This window comes from Centroberyx affinis, unplaced genomic scaffold (assembly GCF_046629955.1).
Source record: "Centroberyx affinis isolate AG114_WGS23_722 - 3 ecotype Tasmania unplaced genomic scaffold, CSIRO-AGI_Caff_v1 ptg002676l_1, whole genome shotgun sequence".
Classification (NCBI taxonomy): Eukaryota; Metazoa; Chordata; class Actinopteri; order Beryciformes; family Berycidae; genus Centroberyx; species Centroberyx affinis.
The window spans coordinates 221,246-247,443 of NW_027280860.1; the positions used below are offsets into that span (position 1 = coordinate 221,246).

General features: G+C 43.2%; 1 protein-coding gene across 2 annotated transcripts; it reads right to left on the reverse strand.

Moving 5' to 3' along the window:
- Positions 1 to 4,085: 4,085 nt before the first annotated feature.
- On the reverse strand, positions 4,086 to 22,042 carry LOC139657388 (basal cell adhesion molecule-like). 2 transcript variants are annotated; one of them, XM_071535206.1, is made up of 5 exons: positions 21,949 to 22,042; positions 8,634 to 8,842; positions 8,358 to 8,436; positions 7,674 to 8,018; positions 4,086 to 7,095 (listed from the first exon to the last, which is right to left on the reverse strand). In XM_071535206.1, the coding sequence occupies exons 3-5, from the start codon at positions 8,413 to 8,415 to the stop codon at positions 6,725 to 6,727; spliced, it is 774 nt and encodes a 257-aa protein (XP_071391307.1). In that variant the 5' UTR covers positions 8,416 to 8,436; positions 8,634 to 8,842; positions 21,949 to 22,042; the 3' UTR covers positions 4,086 to 6,724. The 2 variants fall into 2 exon arrangements, with proteins under 2 accessions (XP_071391307.1, XP_071391306.1); XM_071535205.1 differs by having other exon boundaries at positions 8,634 to 8,805; positions 21,949 to 21,995.
- Positions 22,043 to 26,198: the final 4,156 nt, after the last annotated feature.

The window sequence follows — 26,198 nt, forward strand, 5'->3', positions numbered from 1 at the left end:
AGGTTTAACCAAAGTCTATTACATGGATGCAGTACATGTTTTATGCATGGATTCCATTTAATACAGTCTTGTGTAACATGCATTACCTTGTTAGAGTGTAAACCTCCAACAAAGATCCTTCACACTGCAGTAACACCACAGTCTTGGTTCTGTATTACTAATGTGCGTGCATTGTCTATGTACACATCGAGAGGGCTCATTATGAGTTCATTGGCTTGTGTGAAATGCATTATGCTAATGACAGCTGGATTCGTGAGCTTCTACCTGGGTGGAGTGCAGCTCTGAGATGTTGAGCATCAAAGATTTGACATACCAGCTGGCAAAGCTGATGCTTGCTGTCTTTTTAAATATTTAACCACAAAACGTTCATTTAAAAAAATAAATAACACCAGGCAAGCATAAAATACAGTAACATTCAAAGATCATGAATATGTGGATCACTCAATTTTGATTAAAAAAAAAGTCAGATAGAACCTTATAATTCCAAGCTCATTAACTGTATATGGTTGCACGTTCACAGTATTGTCTCTTCCTCTTCTCTGACACCAAATAACTGGCAGCGATGGCCATGACAACTGAATAAACATGCCCGGCTGCTATCTGCAAGGTGTATGAATGCACCAGCTTGGTGTGAAACAGGCAGCCACGTCCTTGTTAGAACAAAGCCAAAAAGGTTAAAGGTGCGATGTAGAGGAACACATAAGCCCACCATGCAGGGTTGGGCCGTCTATATGCTGTTGGTACATTCTGATCCTTGTGTTCTAGCTTTCAATCACTTGTCCTTGTTTACCATATAGCCTACCACAGCACACTCAGAGCAACATGGACATGCTGTACCGTGCCATATGGGCTCCAAGCCTAGGGCATAGAATGAGTTTAGTGCCATATGCCATCCTTACCGGCCATGTTGGATGGCTCCAAAGAATGACGCAGAGAGAGAGAGAGAGAGAAGTTGTCTTTTAGAGAGAGAACAAATGAGGACATTCTCCAGAAACATTTAGGCTGATTAGAGGCCGTCAGTAAAACGTGGGGGAAAAGGAACAGGCCCATAAAGACTGTTTTTATCTTCACAGTTACACCTGGAAGTGAGAGCGCAAGACTTAATAAACAGGCAAGTGCGTCTTAAAACATTCTGTGTCTGAGCATTAGAGGTAATATTTGGATCTTATTATTCTATGGTACTCAAAAGGCTCCTCGCTGTTTGTTGTGAGGCTTTCTATAGCTTCGGATGAACACGTTCGGCTTTCATTCACATAACAGTCTTTGTCGCTGCTATGGAGAACTGGGGCAGCGGCATCGGCACATAGCTTAAAGACTGTATGTTGATGTTTATTTTTATCCACACCCTCTCTATGCTTCTGTTTCTCCTGCTGTAACCTTGGGTTTTCAATACCTCGCATTCCTTTCTATGTGGATGTGAGAGCAGCTGAGGAACGGCTCCCTCTTCCCACTGGGTTATTCAACTATTGATCTCCATAAAGCAACAGCTGTTATATAAGGCAGTCTTTCAGGAGACTGGGTCTGGGCAGGATGTAAACAAACTGGATTCTGGATGAATTAAAACCGTTCCAAAAACGCTTTCCAAGAGTATCAAAATCCTGTTAACACTGAGGTGAATAACAAGACAACAAGTGTTAAAATTAAGGCAATGTAGGCAGCTATAATGTTTGAGTCACCAGCGCTGTAGCTCTGATCTGTAGCCATATGTACAATATTCATGGTGCGAAGGAGCGATGGAGTGTTTTATTAAACATCTTGTGCTGTTGCCTTAGATATGTACAGAATGTACACAGACTTTAAGTAGAGTGAAGGACGTGTTGGAGCCACTCTAGCTGTGACCTATCAGCACATGTCCACTGGACTCTAAATGGTTTGAGAGAGTGTTAAAGGACTACACAGTATTTCTGGGAGTTTCTGGGACCTTACCCAATATGTGACGAGAGGTTTAACACCAAAATCATCTCTGTGTCTCTGGTAGACAGTTCTGTCCGGTGCGCATGCTAACACTTTAGCATACAGTATGTTACAGTAAGTAATCGTAGGTGATTAGCATTATTCAAAGTATGAAGATTGACTTTTTAGTATTCCAAAGTTGCTATTGTTTTTTATTCTATCGCCTCATAACTTCTAAAAACAAAATCTCAATCTTCATCATTAGTGAAATCCTTTACAAATCAACTTTAGCGTAAAAACTTTAGCTGTCTGGCTAACTTTGCTCACTCCTAAACAAAACAAGTTAAAGTCTCATCTTTTCTGCCGTAGAGCGTGTCATTAAAATTAACTAACCATCCAACTACTAACTAACTATCCAGCAACTTCTCATTTTCTCACTTTGATGATAATGCTAGTCGTCTACGATTAGCTAACATACCGTATGCTAAAGCGTTAACATACACACTGGACACAACTATCTACCAGAGACACAGAGATGATTTTGGTGCCAAACCTCTTGTCACATATTGGGTAAGCTGACTGATGGGCCAAACTCCCCAAAATACAGTGTAGTCCTTTAACACTCTCTCAAACCATTAAGCTGTAATTTTGCACTTTTGTTGCACTGAATTTATACAGACTATATGCTATAACCTAAATGTCCTATGATAATTCAGTTTCAGCATGTTGATTCATTGTTTTATAACATATATAGTGGGTTGTACAGGATGAATAATTGAAGTAAAGCGTGGCATATAGCTGTAAGGATGTAAAAATCTTTGGAAGCATGTGTTGTTAACGAAGCTGTGGAGCGACAGTATGAAAACAGACTGAAACACACTGTGCCAGTTGCGCAACCCTGTGGCGCTCCAGAAACTGTGCCGTAATTATTAGACTGAACAAACACTATATGACATGTTGCCAACAACATAGACCTTTGTGTACATCGGTTCTTGGGGCAATTAGCCCGAAGGCAACTCCCATTTACCGTAATGTTAGGTAACTGCCTATCAGTGCTTTACATAAATCTCAGCTGTTTGTTGACAGAATCTGGCCTTTATCTCCTCCCTCCATCCACCCCTACCCTCTTTCTCTCTGTCTTTCAGTCTCTCCTTTTCTCTCTCCCTTCCATCTATCCATCCCTGTTTGTCGGTCAGTCAGTTTCTTATCTTGTTTCTCTCGGTCCCTCCACCTCCCTCCTCCCCTCCTCTTCTGTTTGAAATAGCCAGCTGTGGCCGCTCACCTGACCAATGACCATCATGCTGTCAGGGTGATAATGTAAACCTCTCCGAGAGGAGATAACAGCCCAGCGGGATAATTGGCCAGACACACACGCGCACGCAAACACACACACATGCTCACGCTCACACGCACACTCACAGATGAAGCCAAAGGAACACAGCGAAACACCACTCAGTTGCCATGGGGACTTGACCTGAAGCCCCCCTACACACACACACACACAAACAAACACTGAGAGGTGTATGTATGTGTGTGTGTGTGTGTGTGTGTGTGTGTGTGTGTGTGTAGACTGAACACCCCCTACTGTGTACTTTGGCCAGTCGCGGTGCATTCAGGAGAGGCAAACTTCAAACATGAGTGGTGATGTAACAGGGCAGCAGGGCCACTTGCAAAGTCCAGGCCCAGTTTCCCAAGGTAACAGAAACATCCTGCTGGTCAGTTACAAGCCCAAGCCCTTTATTCCAAAACAATTACACAACAGAGAACTAACCCAAATACAAAATATTATTAAATTCAGAAATATATACGTACATTTGATACGTCATCAGTATTGTGGCATATAGGGGACAGCTGAGTCTGTACTATAAGAGAAACATGGATCACTTTCCACTGCATGCCCAAACAATGTTAATTTATTCACAGTAAAGCATCTGTGAAAAGGCAAACATCAATAACTTTGCCCTTTTCCCTGCTATGGGAGCTTATCACAAACATGCAAAAAGCAGTTTGGAGTCCTGAGAGGTTGACTGTTAGGTGTGTAAATTGCGCCATCTTGTGGTGAGAAGTGGCTATTACAAATAGAGACAACCATGTTTGTTTTAGTAACTGAAGACCAAGATGCTTTGGGCCAGAAACCATATTTCTGTTGGGTCATGAGGACTATGTGCCAGAGAAGTATAGCTTTACTTTGACTTTACAGCGCAGTTTACAGCCTCCTAATTTAATCTCAGTTTTCATCTGCCATGTTTTCTTATCTTGTTTGATTTTGGCTTGACCAAAAGTTTGCTATGAACTCATGTCACCCAAAATCTCACTTACCCTCCTGTCTAACAAGCCCTCAATCATCATTGTATCAATTTATACAGTAATATATATATATGCTCAGTGATGTAGTGGTACATAAAAAGGTAGGTAGACCATGACCTCCGGTCTGTGATTGTCATAAGGAAAACAACTGCAAATATAAACAAAAAAACAATTTTATTTTCAGACATGAATTCAGTTATATTCATTATTTCCCTTTAAAGACCCTATTCACATAATTTACATCAGTTATGAGATTTATGTCAGTCTAAAAACGCTATTCCACAAATAAAATCGCGATATCCCTATCATCATACTGTCAAGGCTACATCTGGTGTCAGCATGGTGGAGACTTTTCTGTGTCCTGCAGCATTTCATGGGTTTCTCCTAGTGAAGATGTGCCATTGGTGGTTCTACAATATAGCCACTAAATTATTACAAAATCTTGTATCCAAACAAAAAACAGTAAAGTTTACATTGATTCATACATACAAACCTCATCCTGTTTGAAACACAGTAACTACACACACAGTATACTAAGCAAACTAATCACATGGTTGTAAGCTGCATTCACATCAGTGCCATAATGTCTAATGAATGAATGAATAATCAGACATTTCCCTTTTAGAGTACTTCACTCTGATTATTAGGCTGAATTGAAGAGTTCATTTTTAAAAACCTGTATCCATTTCTGAAAATGTCATTACCTGAAGATCATCATTCAGTACTACTAAAACATAGAAGAATCAGTCTGTCAGTGTTATTATTTTGTCAGCCATTGACGTGATTATCCTGCCATCCTTTCAAAAGCAATGTAATTTGCTTGAATTTTGCACTGTCGAATATTTTGTAGGATTAAGTGGTGGATGTCTCATTTTGGAACAAAACTCTTCAACTGGTAAATTAGTCAGTATTTCATCAAATGATGTTGTTTAGATTCAGTTGCAGCTGAATCAGAAGGAGAGAGCATTGTTCTACAGAAAAGAAAGCTAATGTTCGAGTTCTTTGTGTGTGTGTGTGTGTGTGTGTGTGTGTGTGTGTGTGTGTGTGTGCGTGCTTGTGCCTGTCAGGTCTGTGTCTGGATGCATCCGAGTGTGCTGGAATAGTCAAGGTGACCTCCCGTCCGTTTACCCAGTGGACTCCCGGGCGCGGCACATTGGCACAGTCTTGCTAAAAGCTCAACCCGCCCCTGTGTAGCACCAATTTAGTGACACCATTAGCAGAGAGTGGCTCTGACTTGAAAAGGCTCTCAAATGTCCTGTCTGAAGGGGTGCAATGGAGCGTTTAAAAAGGCAGAGTTTTGGCCTCGGGGCTCGGTCTGTCCTCCAGCCTCGAGCTACCTGCATACACTTAGCGGTGAGAGACAGAAGATGGGAAACAGGAGAACCTATTCTTATCTGTCACAAATCAGCTGCAGAAGTTCCTGTTTTGCACACAATATACTGAGCAGTAGTCAGATGAACAATAGAGGAAAAAATGCACACTTCTGCACATTAATACAGATATGATTTTGCATGCAATTTAGATATGCTTCGATACTGCATGCTTGTTTTACATGATGTTAGAACTTGCATTGGCCTGTTGGCACATACACTAGATTACTGGATGTCAATGCCATGCAATAGACATGCAGTACAACAAGTCCAGTCCCAGTAGAACAGTTAGTTGTAATAGCAGCCACAGCCCCATGACCCTACAACTCCTTATTAAAAATCATTGACTGATCACCAGAGGGCAGCATCCAACCAGGAGCCACAGACCAGAGTTGTTTTGCGTGACTGATTGCTTCTGTGTGCAGCGATCTGATATTGAGCACACAGTAGCCTCTGTGTTTCTGCAGGGAACTTCCAGTCCTGCCCGTCTTTTGATGTTTGCATTCTGTAACTCTCTTAAAGAATTTAAAAATAGATTCCCCCCCCCCCCCGGTGCACTTGTAGAAAGCAGACGCTTCAGCAGGCACACAGGCAACCATGCTGTAGACACATGGTAGGCATATAGACACACCTAAAGAGATATTTTCATCACTCTCTCTCTCAAAATAAGTACATACTCCTGAAAATAATCTGTGGCTAGAAGGTATATAGCTCACGGCTGAATTGAACCACTTGCCAGAGGGACACCTTCAACACTTGCCTTTGTATGTATGGGTGTGTGTGTGTGTGTGAGAGTGTTTGTGTGTGTATTTGTTGGGCTCTGAGAGAATGTAATGAAACCAATATGCCCTGCTCTCTCATCCATTACTCCCCATCGAAACAAAACAACGTAGCTATTTTTATACAGCATAATGATTATCGGCTCCCTTGTTATCACCTCTCAACAGTCTGTAATTTCCTTGTTCACTTCAGCCAAGAGCTGAAAAGAAGAATAACAAACCTTTGGACCATGCAGGATGACTCACTTAACCAATAGCGCTGCATGCCCTGATTTGTGGAAAAATATCTCGGTACCTCCTTGGGGTTTCGTTTAATCATACTCCGTCCTTTGGTTCCATCAGAATTCACGATGTGGATTTTCTTCTGTAAATCCATTATTTCATCGAGAAGACAGCCAGGAATGGGAAGCACCAAAATGTCCACAGAGGTCCCGGTGCCCCAGCTCCACTCCAGATTACTCTATGCTGACCAGGGATCTGAACCAGACTGCTGCTGATGTATCTGCCAGACGCGGGGTTCCACAAGGAGCAGTTGTAGGGCTCCTTGTAATCATTCTTCTCCAGAGAACTGGTGACAGTCAGCCACCCGCCCGCGTCTACCCGTTTGCTGGTGTTGATCCTCGGGGAGCCTTCCGCCAGTCTGGTGGAGCCGTGGAACCAATGCACATCGCCGTCCGGGTGGACCCCTCTGAAGGTGCAGGTGGGACCCTCGGGAGTCACGGCAGCATCGACGCTCCCGCCGCACTCTGAGGGGGAAGACGGTGAGAAGAGTTGAGAATGAGCCTCAAAGGAGGAGGACTGAAGCTTAGGGGATTCTTAGAGGACTCTAAACTGCCTTAGTGTATCAGTGTACTATGATCTGAGAAGACACTGGAGAAGCTATAATTGTTCTGTATTTCGCTGCTACTCCCCCCCCCCCCCCCCCCCCCCCCCCCCCCCAGGACCGGAAATTACACTAAAAGGCTTTCAGGATACTGGCCACTGCATCAGTATAGATGCTGAATCCACACAGTGCATACTTTCCCATAAATACCAATGTAATACACTGAATGTACAAACTATTAGGAACACTTTTCATGAAGCACACTGATGAGGTGAATCCAGGTAAAAGCCATTATCCCTTATTGATTTCCCTGATTAAATCTCTAGCAATCACAAAGGAGGAGATGTAGATAAAGAGAAGAGTTAGAGAAGGATTTTGAAGCTTTGAGACAACTGAGATATGGATTGTGCAAAGATGACCCTAATATTTTGTGCATTCAGTGTTTATGACAGCAGTTTCTACAACACAGCATTAAGAGCTTTTATGGATGTGGACTCTGACCTTGTAACTCCACCGTTGTATGTTCTTCCGCAACGCCCTGATTGGAGCGCAGCTTGCACATGTACCGCGTTGAATGTCCGCTTTCCAGTGGCTGCACCTTTTGGAAGACGAGGGATAATCGTCCCTGTTCTCGTTCATACCGACAATGGAAGCCACTTAGTGTATGTCTGTGATGCTCAGTGATATTCCCATCACTGCCCAGACCACACAGGGGCTTATCGTTTTGGATCCACGCCAGATGGTTGATTGACAGTCCATCTCGGGTTGAGGAGACGTTGCAGTGGAGGCTGACCTGCTGGCCACACTCTGCCGTTACCACAGGACTCACACTTACTTTCACCAGCGCTGAGGAGGAAGTTATAAAAAAATATTGCACTGAGCTTTAATGGGGGGAAAAACTGCCTCTGGTTATTCCACATGCACCTTACAGTTAGCATTCCCAGCTACAGTACACAAAAACATTCTATCTTGCAACAGAAAATTGCAGTCTTCTTCCTCATTGAGTTTTGTTCTCATTTATCCTGTCTAGTCATGCAATACATATTTTGTCTTGCTTGTTCGGATATGCCATCTAGAAACCCGATCCGAAAGTTGTGAAACTTTGACTGGCTGGACTACAAAATAAAAGTGAAAGAACATCCCCATACCAAGCAAACGAGCATAAACTATTTTATTGTTTCATACCTTGTGTAGTGAGAATGAACGCCGCAGTAAGTAGTACATGCAGTGGTCTGAACTCCATCGTCAGCTTTGTTGCATTTCACTGTAACATAAACAGAAACAATATTAAAACACAGGATATTCACCTGACCAGCAGAACTAGATTTGTAGGCAGGTGTGTTTGTTTGCCAGCCAGACGAAACCTCAATCTCACCTGACTTGCGAGGTTAGTTTTTTCTATTATGGCACAATTGAAAATAGCGCTGTGTTGGTCAAGTCTGACAGTGGAGAGGGACTGACCTGTCGCTAGTCCTCGCCTCTTCTCCAGCGTCTCTGATTCCTTCTGATTTCTTTGATGTGTGTTTCTTCCTTCGAGCTTGCCCCCAAAAGTGCAGAGAGGTAATGATTTACAGAATTATGGAGAATTACCAGGCCAGCAGAGCTTATCTCTGGAGAGGGTGTGTCTTGGAATCTGAAAGACAAAGAGAAGGGAGAGAAAGTGTGTGCCTCTGTATGTGTGTGTGTGAGAGAAAGAGAGAAAGAGAGAGGGGGGGGGGGGGAGAGACAGAAAGAGAAAGAAGAGAAAGTGTGGGAGTCAAGGTCTATTCACTGAGCCCCACAAGCTGCTACAAGTAGAGACTTTGTCCGACTCCGTTTGATGTGGCAGAGCAATGTTCCGCCAGATGATTTCTATGGGACACTCAAGTTTCATATTGATTTTCGCCATGAGGACATCATGGCTCTTTAATATTGTTCTAATTCTATAGCAATAGCCAGAGGGAAATGCTGTAATCTCTTTATTTTCCATGGTATCACCCTCACTCAGTAAAGGCCCTATTGTGTCTTGTTGTGATGTCAGTAGTCATTTTCTTGGGAGGCAGTTATGATCGTGGCACATTGACATAATTCCCACCAGAAGTCACGCACACACACGCACACACACATACAGTGAGGGACTGCTGTAGCTTGTGGTGGGTTTCTCCACATGGGAAGGCTCAAGTCTGCAGTCTGGTAGCTATGGCTGCTGTTTACGTTCTCAGATGGTCTCTACACAGCTAATTTTACAGTGTTAACAAGCATCAATTCTTCAGTGACAATTATTTGGAGTTGACAAGTGTTAATTGGAGCGTTGCTCGGTAGTCTCTGATTAGCCTACAGCTAGTCTTTGGTTTGACACATGCAGGTATGTGCACACACACACACACACACATGCAATACGCAAGCAAAAAAATTATTTCACACTCTCAGCCAAATACTACCAGGCAAAATGACAAACATGGTGTCAAACTCTCCCTCTTCCCCGTGCCCCACATGACAGCAGTGCTGCGGCTTAGTTACACGGTGTGTCAAGTTCCATCCTGTACTTAATTGCTGTGGGGACCAGATTACCAATAATGCTGCGTTTTATCGGCGGCTTCAAACGCGATCTAGGTCTGGTAAACCGTTGAAGTCGTTTAGTATCCGTTAAATAAAGTTTGACAGTAATTCCGCACTCGAGAGAGACCGGTTGAGTCCCACTCTGGACCCGTTGCCATGGCGATTAGTCAGGTGGATTTGCGTTTTCCGTTGCAATCTCAGACCGAAGGCGACAAGGTCTGATCCGCCCCACCAAAGGTCAGCACTTGCCCTGCATGCACTCTCTGTGGTACATTCCCTCCAGACTGGTAGGATGTTCTGTGCCCTTTTCTGGATGTCACTTCTGTTATATGGAACCCTTATGACTCCAAAAAACCCAAATTCCAGGAATTGGAAAAACCAGACTAATGTTGCCATTACCACAAATACAACTTTTGCAACATAGAAGACCATGCAAGCTTTAACTCCAATAAAAAAAAAAAGAAATAAACCCAAAATGAAGTTTTGATGTGTTTAAACACCAGTAATACTTTATTGCTTGAGCCTGTTTAAGACCTCTTTGTTACATGAATGGTGATCTTCAATTGCATCAGGCCCCAGGAGCTGCTAGCACAAGTACCAATCATAATTCCTGTGTCTAATTCCTGATGAAGACTTAAGCTGTTAAAATGCCTCCAAGCCCCAGTAAAGCTCAGCACAGCCTCAATGAGATTTAAAGTGTCGAAGCTATGCTGGCACTTAACGCTACAAGTTTGAACAGAATCTCAGTTGTGTGTTGTATTGTGTGCTGCAGATGCATCCATCAAGTTCCACTTCAACTGCAAGCTTACTGCATTACAGGAAACGCTTGCTTTGGCAAAACAAAGCTTTGGCAAAAAATTATATCGATCTGAAATTCTGTACACTTTCCATTCACCAAACATTAATTTTGTGTTACAACTATTTAGTTCTACTTTACTACATTAAAAAACAAGTACTTCACTACATTTAAAGCACTATATAATGTTGAGAGGCAACACATCGCAGGAGATGAAACAGTTTTATTCTGCAGCTTAGCATCTCTTCAGTGCCATCACTGGCATAGTTATAATGCTTAGTACAGCCATTAATGGTGCTGTCTGGTGACATCCAGAAAATGACAGGATGCAATCAATGCTACCCTCTCTTCCTGTAAGAGCCAGAAGGGGAAAGAGTACAAGGGAAGAAGAGCAAGGCTGGAAATCGTTTCTTAAGCAAAGGAGTTTCTTTAAGTAGCTGCCATGCAGGTGCCAAGTGAATTTCCCCAAATTGTCACAGTACTGACTCAGTCGATTTATGCAGGGCAATGATTGCGGGCTTTAGCTTTAATGTTTTTTTTTTTAGGGCCAAAGTGTTAACGAGACTAGATCAAAACACAGCATTCTCATTCCTGTCACATCCGTTGAGTTCGTGCATACAGTGAGAAACACGGCTTTTCTCTCTCTGCTGTGTTTCCACAAGCAAATGAAGCGTCTCACGTTTCATGATAAAGGAGCAGGCGTGGGAGGTGACATTTGTGGGACTTTCCTTCCAGCCGCAAACGGTCTTCACCACAAATTAATGCTTTGCTCGGCTCGGGGTGTGATCAAATTCCATAAGCAAGTATCAGGATTTGAACACACGCTGTCATATATACTTTTGTAGGGGCCAAAAACAGGCCATTTCCCATTTTTCATTTAACACAACAGTTTTTCTATTCTAATCAGACTGCAGCTGATCACTTGAAGGCAACCACAGAAGTGTAAGGGATCACAGAAATCTGCAGGTAGACTTACTTAGTATTTAATTCACTATGGCCTTTGCAAGTCAAGTCTAAATATGTTGCCATAGTAATATTGTGACATCTAGTTTTGTAAAGTGGTACGCTGTGAATATGAGGGCTGCTGGGAACTTGCAGCTTATGTGAAGGCCCATCTGCTCATAGTATCACTGCTTCCTCTTTCGTTCTTACAAACATAATCTGCTTGCACAACAAATTTCAGAGCAATGTGAAAGTCAGGTATAATGGTATATCTGTGGGAGGCGATATGAGCAGGGATGAGCGGGGACATCAAAGGCTCCCCACTTCTCAGCCGTAAATTGTGGGGAAAATGTGAAGGAAAACAACAATTTTCCTGTCCGCCACACGTATAGTTACACCTGCACTAATCACTGACTCTGTATCTCTACCTAAAAACCCAGCAGAGATTTGACTAGTTTAGGTTGCATCACATTAAAAGGCCTAATGAAATAGCAACTGGAAGAGGAAGAGTTTGGAATCCCCCTAAGCAATGCATAACCACTGCGGGATCATCTGTTTGTTCAGCTTTGTTTTGCACTGGAGAATTCCTAAAGTGGGATGCTAAAATGGCATTTTGTAAAAGATTTTGTCTCAGAGGGAAACACCACTGAATTCCCATAGTCAAATATATTCTTCTATGCCCTAAACAGTGCAGTTTGTGGTAGTGAACATGCATTGCCACAAGCTAAAGCTTGTCCCGCCTCCTGATCAGCTCCACTGAGAATGAATGAGAACTGTGGTAATGACTATTTACAGACATATTCTCTGGGAATATGGGTTTGCAATTGTTTACAATGGTAAATACAATATAGACTGTAACTAAAAAAACATAATCACCACGACACAACAAGAGCATTACTTGTTTTAGAACACTATGTTGAAACCCTGTAGGTACAAGGTGTTAAAATTTGACATATTTTGCTAAAATGAAGTAACTCAACATTAATACGTTTTCACCGTTGCCTTTCTCAGGTTAACTGTGACAAATAAAGCATAGACCTCCTGTAGCTCCGTGTAGCTGTAGCAACTGTCCAACTCTGACAATCCCTGTGATTATCTATTATATAAACTTTATGAATTACCAAATAATGTCTGAAAATAACCCGGCTGGTCTGGCTTACTCAGACTTCTCCTAACACTGTCTGCTGACCTTGCTACCGCAAAAACACAGACAGAACTTCCCCTCCACTTCTACAATCTTGAAATCCCCTTCGCTCGCGTATATCACCACCAAGTCTAACCCCGGTAGATCATAGCGCGTTAGGGACATTTAATGTAGAGGTGTGGCGCAGAGGAGGGAGGCCGGCTCTGCGGTAAACACAATCAATCATGTAAATCTACAGACATCACACTCTAGCGGAGACGGAGAAAGACAAACTCGGCAACACCTGGGACTGTCAAGGTGACAGACACATGCTCGCACACGCATCTGCTGACGTACACACACTTCAACACATGATCAGTCACTCAAATAGCTCGAATAAGACGGACACGATCTGCCATAACTTTCCGAGACAGGTAGACAGGCCTGATCCACACACACACACACACACACACACCGGAGCATATGGACCCACTAGTGCATGGCTCAGCATGCACAGTTTGATGATGTCTGTAATTCCTGTTTACCCAGCAATCTGAACTCTAGACTGGATAGCAGTGCGCTCATATTTACTGCTAATGGCCTTGCGCAGACCTCAGTAACACATGACGTAGCTCTATAACTCCCCCCCCCGATGTCCCAGCCCCACCCGCGCTGTCTGTGCCCTCTCTTTGAGCCCCTAAACTTTGAGGACATCTCCATCACACACAGCCGTGAATCACATTTATGAGCTGATCTGGAAGCTCTGCCACACTCGTAAACGCGGCGCCCGGCCCGATCTCCTGCCCATAAAGATGGCTATCACACAGTGAATGTCGATTGGAAGGTTTATTGGAGGGTATGCGCTTATCGGTGTGGGCAGGAAATTCGGGATGAACCGTCCTCGCAGGTTTGAGGACGGTTATGGACGGAACGGTTATGACCGTCCCGAATGACAGTAATGTTCATTTTAGGATGCGGTAAGGGTAAGAAAAGGGGCAAGGCCTGGTCAAGAGGGATCTGAGCGGGCGTAACCTTTTAGATATGATGATGAGAAGAGGGAGAAGAAAGTACTTTAACGTCCAATTCTCTGACATTTGTTTTCAGTTAACTTCAGTTCCACAGAACTCCCACATGCCACATCTGGTAATTAAATGGCAACAATGTGAAAGATGTTTTGCATCTCTCAGCATTTTGAGCCGGTCCCACTTGGTCCTGTTGCGTCTTGCATCCTAAGCATTCCTATCCAAACAGAAGGGTATTAGAATACACACATGACAGACAACACTCACAAAATACAAATTTGATTCAAAGATGTGACCCAGCATGGCTAAACAGGCACATTCTGAGAGGCTTTTTTTTGTTGTTTTTTTTGTTTCTCATAACGTTTTTGCATTCAGAGCTTTAAAGTTGTATAGATTGCAAATGATTTAGTTTGACTTATTAATTATTGAATCAAAAAAGTGTTTCAAAAAGTTTCAATAGCATGTCAACACCACATGCACATTCCTATAGTATACTGATTACTGAACTCTGCAAAGGTGTTTGGACAAGCTAGGTCTTTACAGTGCTATTTTACCCATATTACTGTACATTTGACTGCAACACTTTTTTCCGTACTATTCTTCTTGTGAGAAAGCTTCCTGGCAGATAAACTTTATCTTTCATTTTAGTTTTTTTGTTTTTTTTACTACGTTTTGAAATGTGTTTTCGGGGCAAATCTTATAAGTGTAAAAGAAAGATGAGCTGACATCATGAATGATTCATTATGCCCAGGCTTTTTATTCCTGACAGTCATAAATGACCTTTTCTATGAAAAACGGGCAAAAACTTGAAAGCAGTGACGAGTGACAGACCAGAAATAAAATGTAGACAGGAAAGGTTAATGGCAAACTGTTGGCAAGCGCTACAGTTACCTGTTCGTGACACTTCCAGTTTAACATGCAATCTGTCAACATTATGTCATATCTCCATGGGAAAATCCACAAGGCTCATCAGATCAATGAACAATTTCCCGTCATTTTTTGATCAATTGCAGATAATTGATTCATCCTCCAGGAGCAGATGCTTTTAAAGGTCATATTATACCACTTAACATGTTTGAAAAGGACTAAACATCGCTGTCAGAAATGGCCTGCCGTTATATTGACGTACATGAAGCTGCATTGTAACAGCAATTATCCTCATGCGGATAGTAATAGCTACAGTTGCTGCATGACCATTGAGGGACTGCGGGGCTGTCGATTAGCATCGCCTTGCCATCTGTGGCCTCATGATGCATCTATCTGACCATAGTCAACTGGCCGTTAGAGGCACAGACATCAGTAGTGAAAGCTATATGTACATTCCCAGAATGCTCCACAGTTGAAGAGGCAAAACAATCCAAGAGGATGCTTTCCAATAACCTTGATTGGTAGCGCGGCTGTCTGTTATACTGGTAGACGTGGGAGCTTGAGGGGTTTGAGAGTAGAGAGAAAACCATCCTAGGAAGAAACTGTAGTCTTTGTCAGCATGTGTGACACCTGTAACACCTGTAGCACAAAAGAGCAGAACAGAAAAACGACTTCAACAGGGAGTGTCTCCAACAGTATACTGCTGCTTTTCTGCACTGTTTGTACCAACGCAGCCTCATATCAAATTTCATGAAATGAGCACAAACTCTGAAGCGCAGATTACGTGTTGTGGACGCAACATTACGCTCCTCCACCACGAGCTGGATTATGTGACAATACTACGAACTGGACATGCCGTTTTCACCTGTTTGTCACCTGAAAAGGTTAGCTAAGTTTGGTTCATCAAGTTTAGGCAAGTAAAATTACTGGTTAAGGTTAGGGTTAAATGCACAGTATGTAATTTCTGCCGCTAGGGGTCTCTTAATCAAAACAATAACAAAAGACGTAGTTTGATGACGTCGTGAAGTAGCGTGGGATCATGGGAGTTTTTTTTACGGGGACGGCTTCGGCGACAGAACGCGCAGCAAATGGGAATGAATAATCATGATCCGTCACGAGTGAGCAATAAAAAAAATAGAATGAAAAAAACAACAGGCTAGAGCGGCTAGCTAGCTAGTTGGCTGACTTCCTTCCTCACTCTCTGACGTATCATCTGGTGTTTCCCGTGTTTCCCCGGAAGTTAGGGGGTAAAGGGGATATGACGCCATGACAGGCGACCAAATGAAACGCACCGTTACCTTGAATAAAATTACGGATTCCTCTGGGTTTGAACATTGTTGGAAACATTTGGGATAATGTAAGTACACAACTCAAAAAATATATAACATAGGTCTAGTCATTTTTAGATATTTTAATGCGGAAATATTACATATTATACCTTTAAGGTAAGGGTTAGGTTTAGACAACTAAAACTTTGGTCAGAGTAACTAAACCCCAAACCCAAACTTGGTGCCAGGTGATGCCACTACCTAAGGTGACACCAAAGCTCAGCCAATAGCAGATGGCCAATTCAGTAGCATGCTTTTTACCATTAGATGTCAGACTTTGCACAGAGTTGGGTTTGGGGTTTAGTTACTCTTTTAGGTTAGGCAACTCTAAGGTTAGGGTAAGGTTTTGGTCATGGGTTAGGGTTAGTATTTGCATTTTAACACATTGTGCTCATTTCACAAAATTCCAGTAGACCAGGCTCGTTTGCACAGTAGTTACAAGCTGTGCCCTTCATAATATCAACAATCAAGAATAGGCAGAGGAGCCTCAGAGCTTGTAATTTCCTCTACAGGGACAGATGGGGAAAGTACTCATTATTGATGTCGTTGAATTTTCTTCCCCAAACAGCATTTTTGTCATCCCAGCTACAGTTTCAAACAAGTAAACATTTCATCCCCCACCAATGATGCAGGCACCCCTTGGGCCAATCAGTAACAAGATGCATCATCCCTCGAATTTTTTATTTTGTATCATCCTCCCTCTCAACCATCAGCACATATTCATAGATTCCTATATAGATTTTTCTGTAAATTTAATTTCTTTACATTTGTTTAAGAAGTCATTTAAGAGATACTACAATGTTATTCTTGTCTGGTATTATAGCCAGCATTGTTAGCATCCCATGATTCACTTCAGCCAGGCTGTTGTTCACAACCAGCTCAACATCATCCTTACCTGGGTAAACAGAATTAGCCTAGCCATAATCCCCTATAATCTGTAAAGGGGTAACTATCTCAGGCATCCCTGTTGTCTGTTGTATGAAACAGTAAATGGCTGACATATTTGGATGCATATCCCACGCCTCCTGTAAGCTCGGTGGCGTTGTCAGCAGCTTTGATGCAGGACAAATTCATGTTTGAGGGAGAGTTTATCCTTCTGAAACCAGCTCTGAGGAGATCAGAGGCGTGTTTTCACGGAATCAGGAAGCTAATCTGGCTCAGAGCGAATAGGGGAGCTGGGCTACCTTCTTAGCAAATGTGGAGCCATGCTCAAACTTGGAGCCAATGTTTGCTCATGTCGAGGATTAGCCTCTTCTGTTTGCTTGCACTTTGCAGTTGTTGATGTGTTTTTGCAGCATTATTGTGCCCAAACATATCCTTCATTCTGGCTTGGCTTCCGGATGAGATTCTAGCTACTGAGGTACTTTATGATTAAATGCGGTTCAAACTGCCTCAGTAAAAAGATGACCCCCTGTGTGATTAACAACACTCAGACATCCACTTTACATTGAAGTACTAATAGAGAGAGTGTTTTCATTGCCAGAGATTTAAAGTGGGTGCATTCTCCTTAATTATAAAAAGGAAATGATTATGGTAATTACAGTAGGAGCACACAGGGATTTCTATGCATTCCACCTCCTCATAACCCGTCCGCGTCTGACTGAGAAAGTCTTTTTCATTTAATAATAAGACTACAGATGTCTGCATGCTGGTGCTTACAAGGCAACTCCATTAAACTGTAGGGCTTCACCTTGAATTGGGCAAGGTGAGTCTGCATCCCAAGTGTAATCTGCAACATAATCTAGCACAGGGAATAGAGATGTATGAATCATGCAGCACAGAGGAAACACCTTTACAAAACCTCTTTGTAAAGTGCTTAAAAATTTAACCTCCACTTGTTATTTCAACCTGCAAATCATATTGATATTAATATAGAGATAGATCTTGTTAAGGATTCTATCCCCTATAAATAGTTTGGGCAACACCAAAGATGTTGTTTTAATATATTGTAATAAACATCTGCCTTTTTGTGCATTACCACTACTTCTACTGCTACTACTATGACCACTACCACCACCACCACCACTACTACTACTGCTACTAAGCTGTTTGTAGAGCACTTTCATTAACAACCACCACCACCACTACTACTACTATGACTACTACCTCTACTACTACTACTACTGTGACTACTACCTCTACTACTACTACTACTGTGACTACTACCACCACCACCACTACTACTAGCTCCACCACTTCTACTACGACTACTACTGCTGCTACTAAATGTTTGAATAGCACTTTCATTAACAAAGTTGCAAAGTGCTGTGAAAAAAAAACAGACCCAACATGCTAACTAAGCCATAACAAAGGGAATACTTGAAGTGCTAGCTGTATTAAGGCCTGTCCAGGGGAAAATAACATGACAGTGTAACAGTGTTCCTGCAGTTAGAATACAGATTAACAAAAACAATAGGCTTGAGCGTTCACTCAGCAGTTCAGTGACAGCCAAGTACACAAACTGCTAGCTTGTCAAGACCTGCTCACCTTCACTGGGGAGGGTGTGGAGGAAACAAGTTTCCCGTAACATCTATTGTTAACAAGGCTGACACATTGAATTGTTTGTGCCAACCAGAAGATAGCCCTCCCTCTTCATTCTCCCTCAAATTGCCCCCTGGTATTACGTTTTCAGCCCAAACTGCTAGCTAGCCTTAGGTGTTCTCCCCTCCCCTATGGCTGCTCAACTTAGGGCCATCCATCTTAGAATTGACTATGTTTAGACGTATAGTACTGGCCTCGCTGCTGATGGTATTCATGGACAGTGTGTATTAGCCTTCTCGCCTCCCCTGGGCACTCATCCACGGTGATTTAGTGGAGCTGAGAACCATGAATTTCAGTCAGGCATTTGAGGAGAAGCGTATGTGATTTATGCTTTTGTTTACAGGGCACCGTGGGGACTTTAATCTGGCAGTGATGAGAGAGGGAGAGGGTGTGTCTGCGTCTGTGTGCGTGTGCACGTGTGCTCATTTCTGATAAATAAGTGCAGAAGGAAGGAAGAAAGGACGGGAGGGAGCAAAGGGAGAACGGAACTACATGTATATTTTGACTTTCGCAACAGTGAAAGAACAGAGAATGCTCTGGGGAGATTATCCCAGACGGGACGAGACGCTGCACGTCTCTTTGTATTTCACAGGAGGGCTGATCTCCAAGTGGCACCCCACGAGCCATGCTATGTTTGGCGAAGCACAAATGTACAGTATTGAGCGGAGGAAAGTTTGTGAGCAAAAACCCCAAATGCGATCTATTTTTATTCGCCTGCGGGAGTCAGCAACTCCATCGCAAATGAACCGGAATGGCGGTCCAAGCTCTTGAGAATATTCAGTCGTCAACATAACTTTGATAAGCTCACCATTCATCACCGGAAGCACCGTATAATGGCATGAGCCCAAATGTCATCCAACAAAGGAATGCCTTAAACAGAGTGCCGGTCAGATCGTTAGCCTCCATTGATGTCCCCTATAAAGGCATTACCCTTCATAAATGATAGCCCTGTCCATTAGAGGCAGTGCATATAATGAGCTGTTTCACTGCTGATGAAAATGGCCTCTATCAATGCTCCCACACCTCTGTGACCCTGTGACTGAAGATCATTCCCCTGGGGAGAGCGGGCGCTGGGGAAGCGGCAACCATTATCTATGCCTTATAGGTCACTAACACTCAAAAAACACACACACCCGGACAAACATCAATAACGTCTTCCTGCGACAACAGTCCCGGTGGGTTTAATGTGTTAAGTGGTGTCCTTGTCGGAGATGAGAGGGGTTTCCTCCAGAGGGGAGGGGGGTGTGGGGTTAGGAAGTGAGTGTAAAGCAGGACAGGCAGTAGTGAAAGTCTGTTTTCACTGTAGAGGGTTTATATTGGTTCATGGGTGAGACAAAGTTCGGGGCGAGTTGATATGCTTGTCTATTTGTGGAAAAAGAGAACAAAGAAGCTGATTAGATTCCCAATATTGTTTCCTTCCACTCACACGCTCGCATGCATGTTTGTGTCTATGTGACGAAACACACTTGCTATATTTAATCTGCTGCCATTGTTCCAGGAGTCTCACTGGGGGGAAGGGAGGTACGGGTCTTCCAATCATAATACCCACATCAAAGGAGTGAGCCTCACATCCTACAATGGGAAGGGAAATATTTCCTCCAACTTGGCAAATGCCTGAACTATGCACTCTTTATATAACATTTCATTTCAAACTTCAAAGCGCGTCTGAGAGCGAATCTACCTGTTATGCTCCCCGTTGGCTTTCGCAACTTGGTTTGACAGCCTCAGCAGGACTTGTCTCCCCGTGACAGGGCGGTGTTTGTGCAGAACGCGGCTCTAATCTAGGTGACAGTCAAAATCAATGGAGGTTTGAGCGGGGCGATCGCAAAAGGCCAGCCAGTCAATTTACACAACTAAGGCCACACAACTGGCTGCGGGGCTATTTTAGGAAATGGCAGAAAACTAAAGCACATCACACGGGTGCAGACGGAGAAAGACGTGAGGTTACAGGTTACAGGTTGCACCTTTTGCCATTTACACTGGCAAACAGAGAGAGCGGTTAACAAAGAGTGTGCAAGTATGTATTTCACTGTATGAGGGGAAACATTAGCTGAACACAAACCATGCAAACAAAACTTTAAAGGTTCCCTATTATAGGAATTCAAAATTATTCCAGTTATATACATATATGATCAAAGATGTTTAATGAATACATTGTTCAATTTTGATTTTGTTTGAGTGGTTTAATTTAAAGTTATTGCGTTCTTTACGGGACGTTTCAGACTGACTCCAGTTAACGCATCACAACCGGACTTGGTCCTGATTGGTTCCAATCACTAAAATAGTACTGAAATCCATCCAGCCAGGCCAGTTTACAGCATTCGATCTGGAAAGCCTCCGCACAGCAGATTTACCTAATTTGAATTGGAGGAGCTGGTGCTGTCGACCAATCAGGGTCCAGTATTGTGAGGACTTAGTCTTAAAATACATTCATTGAACTAATTAAATTCGACTTTTATCTAAACTACATTAATTTGCAAAACATCATAAGGAACATTATTCTTATCCTGAGCTATAGTATTAGAAAACAAAATCATAAAAAATGAATAATATGGGACCTTTTGAAAAACAAAGCTCACATGACACAGTCTCCTCAGTTCATGTATTTCCTTTACATTGAAGGATTTCCTCCAAGTCCTTCTCCTTTTCCTCTCACGCGTCCAATAACATTTGGGTGCAGCTGCCCCCTTGTTCTGTAATCGACCACTGAATCAGGAAGACTCCTGTTTACACTTAAAAGCAGGGCTGACAGCGAGGTCAGAGGTGAGCTCACCGTCACATTCTAAGTTTACAACACAGCGTCCTGTTTTCTTAATCAGCCGACCAATTCCTGGAATCAGCCGTGTGACAGTACTGTATGTTCCCATTTCTCTTTATTCCCAGCAAACCTCCTGCAGCTCCACACTTACGACTCCACTCGTTGATTACCTTTTTCTCAAAATAGGCCCAAACCTGGACCAAAGACAAGTTTAAAATTACACTCATATAAAGCCGGTGCTGAGGCAGTCAATTTGGGGGGCGAGCCGGCTGTATTACTTTGGTGTCGGGGGAGTCGCTCCGTGGCTGTTTGGACCAAAACAAAGTCAACAGAAATGTCATTCTAATCCAGTTGAGAAAGTTCTCTCGCCGGGGCTTCGGGGCTTGATACCACTTTGCCAGCTAAACTTATGAGAAAAGTTTATCCCCTAAAGATGAATAAAGAGCAAAAATAGCACTTCGCATTGTTGATCGTTTTTAGTCCCGTTGCTTTAAGCTGTAGAAAAAAAAAAAAAAAGAGAGCCAACTCCACTTGAAGTTTTTTAGTACCCGGGGGAAGTTTCACTGTTTCACTTTGATCTTGATTACTTTCTGTTTCTCTGTGTGTAATACATCATGTCTTTTCTTCTTCTTCTTAATCTTGTTCTTACTCCCCCTCTCCTGGACTTCATATATCCTCCACAAGGCTGTTATCAGTATCAGTCACTGCTGTCGTCATGCTGTTGGCTTACAGTTACATGATCGCACAGTTAAAAACCTAATCGGCATCATCATAATCAAAACTGCCTTTATCATGAAGGCTTTATCGACCGTGCTGCCTGATAATCAGCCTGATCATTAACACAAGTCATTTTCCTCTTACCTCTTGCTGCTTGATGGCTGTTGACCGGTCTCTCGTTTGCAGACTACATGCCTCCCTTAGACTGTTTGTCATCTCGCTCCCTCTGACATCTATCCTATCACTTTCATTTGCACCATAGCATCATCGACTCTTGCTGAGCCACTTCCTTTCCTCGACGCTCATTGTCTGTGAGAAATCTCGACTTCCTGTCTTTCAGTATAGCGTGATGTCTTTCCTTCCCCTCTCCACTCGCATACGGTGCCATTTCCTCTTGTACAGCGCTCTGCTACCCCACTGTATACACTTTCCTCTGTCTAGGATATTTAATATGTAGGCTATAGCCGCTGGATGAGGGAAATGCATTATGGCAGCTGTAGTTCTCAACGTTTTCAGAGCTGTGGGACAATTAGAAACCACATACCAAATTATTCATTGTTTGGAAATGCCACAGTGATTAGTAGGGTTTGATTAATGCAGATAAATGCTGAAGGAAACCTAAAATGCATTGATATGGAGCGGCTGTGCGAGGCTTGCTTGATAGACATGCCCTTCAGTTTATTTCATTTCAGTAAAGCTTTACTTATCCCACATCCCAATTAAATGTGAAAGATGCAATCACACCAGAAACAGCAAAACACATCAAAATAAACACAGCAGGACAGAGATTTAGAGGGTTATAATTAGAAAAATGATGAGGCTTACTTTTTTCATTTCTTACCATCAGCTGGGTAGAGTGCCAGGGTTCGTGGGAGGTCTTCTGACCTGTGGAGGAAGAGATAACAAGAAGGTGATTCATTGTGTTGCACTTGCTTGACACATGTGCATGTCATTCGCTTGGATTTCTTAGACTTCATTTTGATGATTCCAAAATAAAAAGCTAAACTAAAACGTGCATACTTTACCAATATCTTTGTAAAATAGAGTTCAAGGGGTGTAAGTCCCTTCAAAGACTCACTGGCGGCTCTTCTCTGCATCTGTAATCTTCTATCAGTTGAGTTAAATTTTAATGTAAGTTTGTATTTTTGCCCCAACATGAAAAAACACGCACAGTGTGGGAGATAGTTTTTCGCTTTCATAGATTATTGATCTTCCCATTCAGAGCTTTAAATTGGAATACAACATAATAAGGGTAAAAAAAACTGAATTGAATTATTAATTATTGAATCAAAAAGCGCATTTTGTTGGCCCAGCATTTTCTTCCCATTTGAGCAAAAGTTGCGACGCGAGGCTCATTCCAAGGCAACTCTCTTCGAGTTGCATTATGGATTAAGATGAAGGTAGACGGACCATAATTTTAATTTCCTCTCAGCGCTGAAGGGCTTTGAGATTTTCCATTAGCCCAGCAGCCACACCGGCAAAGCTCCAGCACACTTTGCTAGGCCACACTATGCTGCTGGTATAGCGGAGAGTGTAATGAGCTTGTAATGGGCTTCTGTCAATAAGATTGTGCCACAATTTGTTGTACACTTTGTTTAATGTTACAGTAATGCACTGCAGCAGCTACTCTGAACTTTTAGGATCATATGACAGCGAGAATAAATCCACTATGGCCAATCCAGTGTTTTGCCAGTGTGTTACGGTTCAGCACTGTGCAAAAAGATCTATTTCTATGAGATCCTGCTTGGCACGATGCATCATTAGTCAGCATACTGTTATCTGATGCTCAGGAAAATGAATTGGAGCCTGAATATTTGATGGCTGCAGGGAGAATAGACAGAAGGATAGGAAGCGTAAGCAGGTACAGTATGTGAGACTCTAGTCATTTCACCCACACAACCTCAGGGACGGAGGGAGGACAGGGGGACGCTGCTTTCGCCCGTCACCCTTGTTCTGTATTCCTCTCTCCTCTTTTTTTCCTCCACCTCCTCATGACTCCGTTCCGCTCTCCCCGGCGACCCGCGCCTCCTGGCAAAAATGGAAAGGGTTTCTCTGCCGGTGGAGCTTTCTGTCATCAATCCTGTTAGCCATGCTTCGGCCGTCCCCGGCTGTCTCTCCCTCCCTCCCTCCCATCTGTCCCTCGGTCTACCCCCCCCCTCACATCCATCTCTCGCTTCCCCAGGTCGGCGAATTGATCGCGTTGAGCTCCTGTAAAAAAAGCCGGCCTCTGGGGAAAAGCACAACATCGGAGCACTGGTCCGCCAGGCCTTCTGTTTTAATGGAAAGCTAAAGCCCTATAGCATTCACACATACACGGGCCCCATATATACTGACACACATACAAACTGACACACACACACACACATACATACAGGGCGGCTAGCTAGCGGGCAGATCTAGGTCCATAATTACCTGTGCTGTGTGAGGTCCCACTGGCATTTAGCCCATGGAGTTACCACCTTGTCTGCCTGCTGAATGGGAGATTTATGTGAGAGTCAAGGGGATTCAGACTTGTGCCGGAAGTGAATGTTTGCTGTCGAAATTAGGTCCCATGTGGATATGTGTCCATGTGTATATGTGTTTATGGTAGAGTGTTAAGCTCTTTTCATTGTGTGTGTGTGTGTGTGTGTGTGTGTGTGTGTTTGGGTCTGAGGCCTTGCTAAGTAGCGAGTAGACCCTCTAACATGGGGGGGTTAGAGGAACGGGAGAACTAGAGAAGAGCCTAATGTCTTACAAGCTGCTGTCTAAGAGGGAATCAATACAACACATTGATTGCTGCTGGGGATGAGGGATTGCAGGGCAAGATAATGTGTGTTTGGATGGTAACCCCAGTGTGTGGCTACAGTACATGTGTGTGTGTGTGTGTGTGTGTGTGTGTCTGCATTCCAGCTATTGCATTATTAAGGCAAACATACAGTTTCAGCTGTGGGTTGATGGACAGGCAAACCCCCCTGCACCATAACACCACCACTAAACAACAGACCTACCGCTCCGACCTTAACACTGCCATTCCAGGAGATAAATATCGACTAGATCCATAAACACGTCATGCCTTAGCCTCTCAGGAATCGTCATTACAAAATTAGCTGTTTTAGAGTGGCGTTTCACCTTTACAGCTCTAACAAGCCAATGTGTCTGTGGAACAATAACTACTGCATAGTGAAGCTTTGTTATGAAGACAGCAGCTCCCTAGAAATGGCCGCTCTTCTGAGTGCAGCAGGTTGAGTTCTTACAAGTTTTTGTACGCTTCTATATGCAGTATGTGGTTCCAAAGTGCCAAAAAGAGCAGTTAAAATCGAGTGCATCTTGTGTCAATCAAGAGGTTTCTGAATGTATTTCTTCCTTTGTCCATGTCAAATTGATAGAACTGTCCCACTGAGCACCAGACATCATTTCAACATTACATCTATGCTGTAGCTCAGTTTTAGACCAAGCAGTAAATACATTATTATATATCTAAACAATGCATAAACAGCTGCCAATATCAAAATTTGCACCAGAGAAGTACAAGATAGCCTAATGCTTTATTTTCGTAATTTACCCCAGAAGACGTAGATGAAAACTTTCACTTTTAAACCTCATTTTAGCCTAGATGTCTATAACAATTTAGACATATTTTAAAAAGCTAATCAATGTAAAATTGCTAGTGGGGTGTTTGCTGAACAATGAAGTATGCTTCACTGCAGTCCATAAATTCCCTATCCAGTGGTGCTTTTTGGGTCACTACACAGTCACATTACAGTCACATTACTGCAGATGTTCTCTACCCAGGGACAGGGTGCTCAGCTGGAGTGTGTGTGTGTGTGTGTGTGTATGTGTATGTGCGCATACACACTCACACACCTGTGCGCCTCGTGCCTCAGCTCTGATTGGAGGCCAGACAAATGAGCTGTTTATTTTAGGAGTTGATTTTTCTCCCTTCTCCATTTCTGCGCCTCGCCCCGGCCCGTCGTGCCGCTGCATCTGGACGATCGATAATGTAATTCTTAACCAGTGGATGCTGCGCGCTGGAGTAATTACCTCCTCCATTATCTGACCACATCTCTCATTATACTGTAAGCAGCCTTCATTAGGGCCATGGGCAGAAGCACACTGGGGGGACACAGTTGTGGACACACAGACGCACACACACTCACCGACTGATAAGCATGCACAAACATGCTTTACATAGTATTATATTCAAGTGCGCAGGAAGGCAAACAGACCTTCCTGCGCTCCCCGTCTTCCCTTTCTGTCCTCTCCTCCTCTCTTTGCCCAGTCAATCAGATAGCCATTAGCCAGTATCGGTCCCAAGGGCCGGTCTCTCACATACTGCCCATCTATGGGAGCGTTTCCATTCAGCGTGATGGCTCACCTCCTCGCCTTGCTGTGATAGCGGCGCCGGCCCCGGGGAA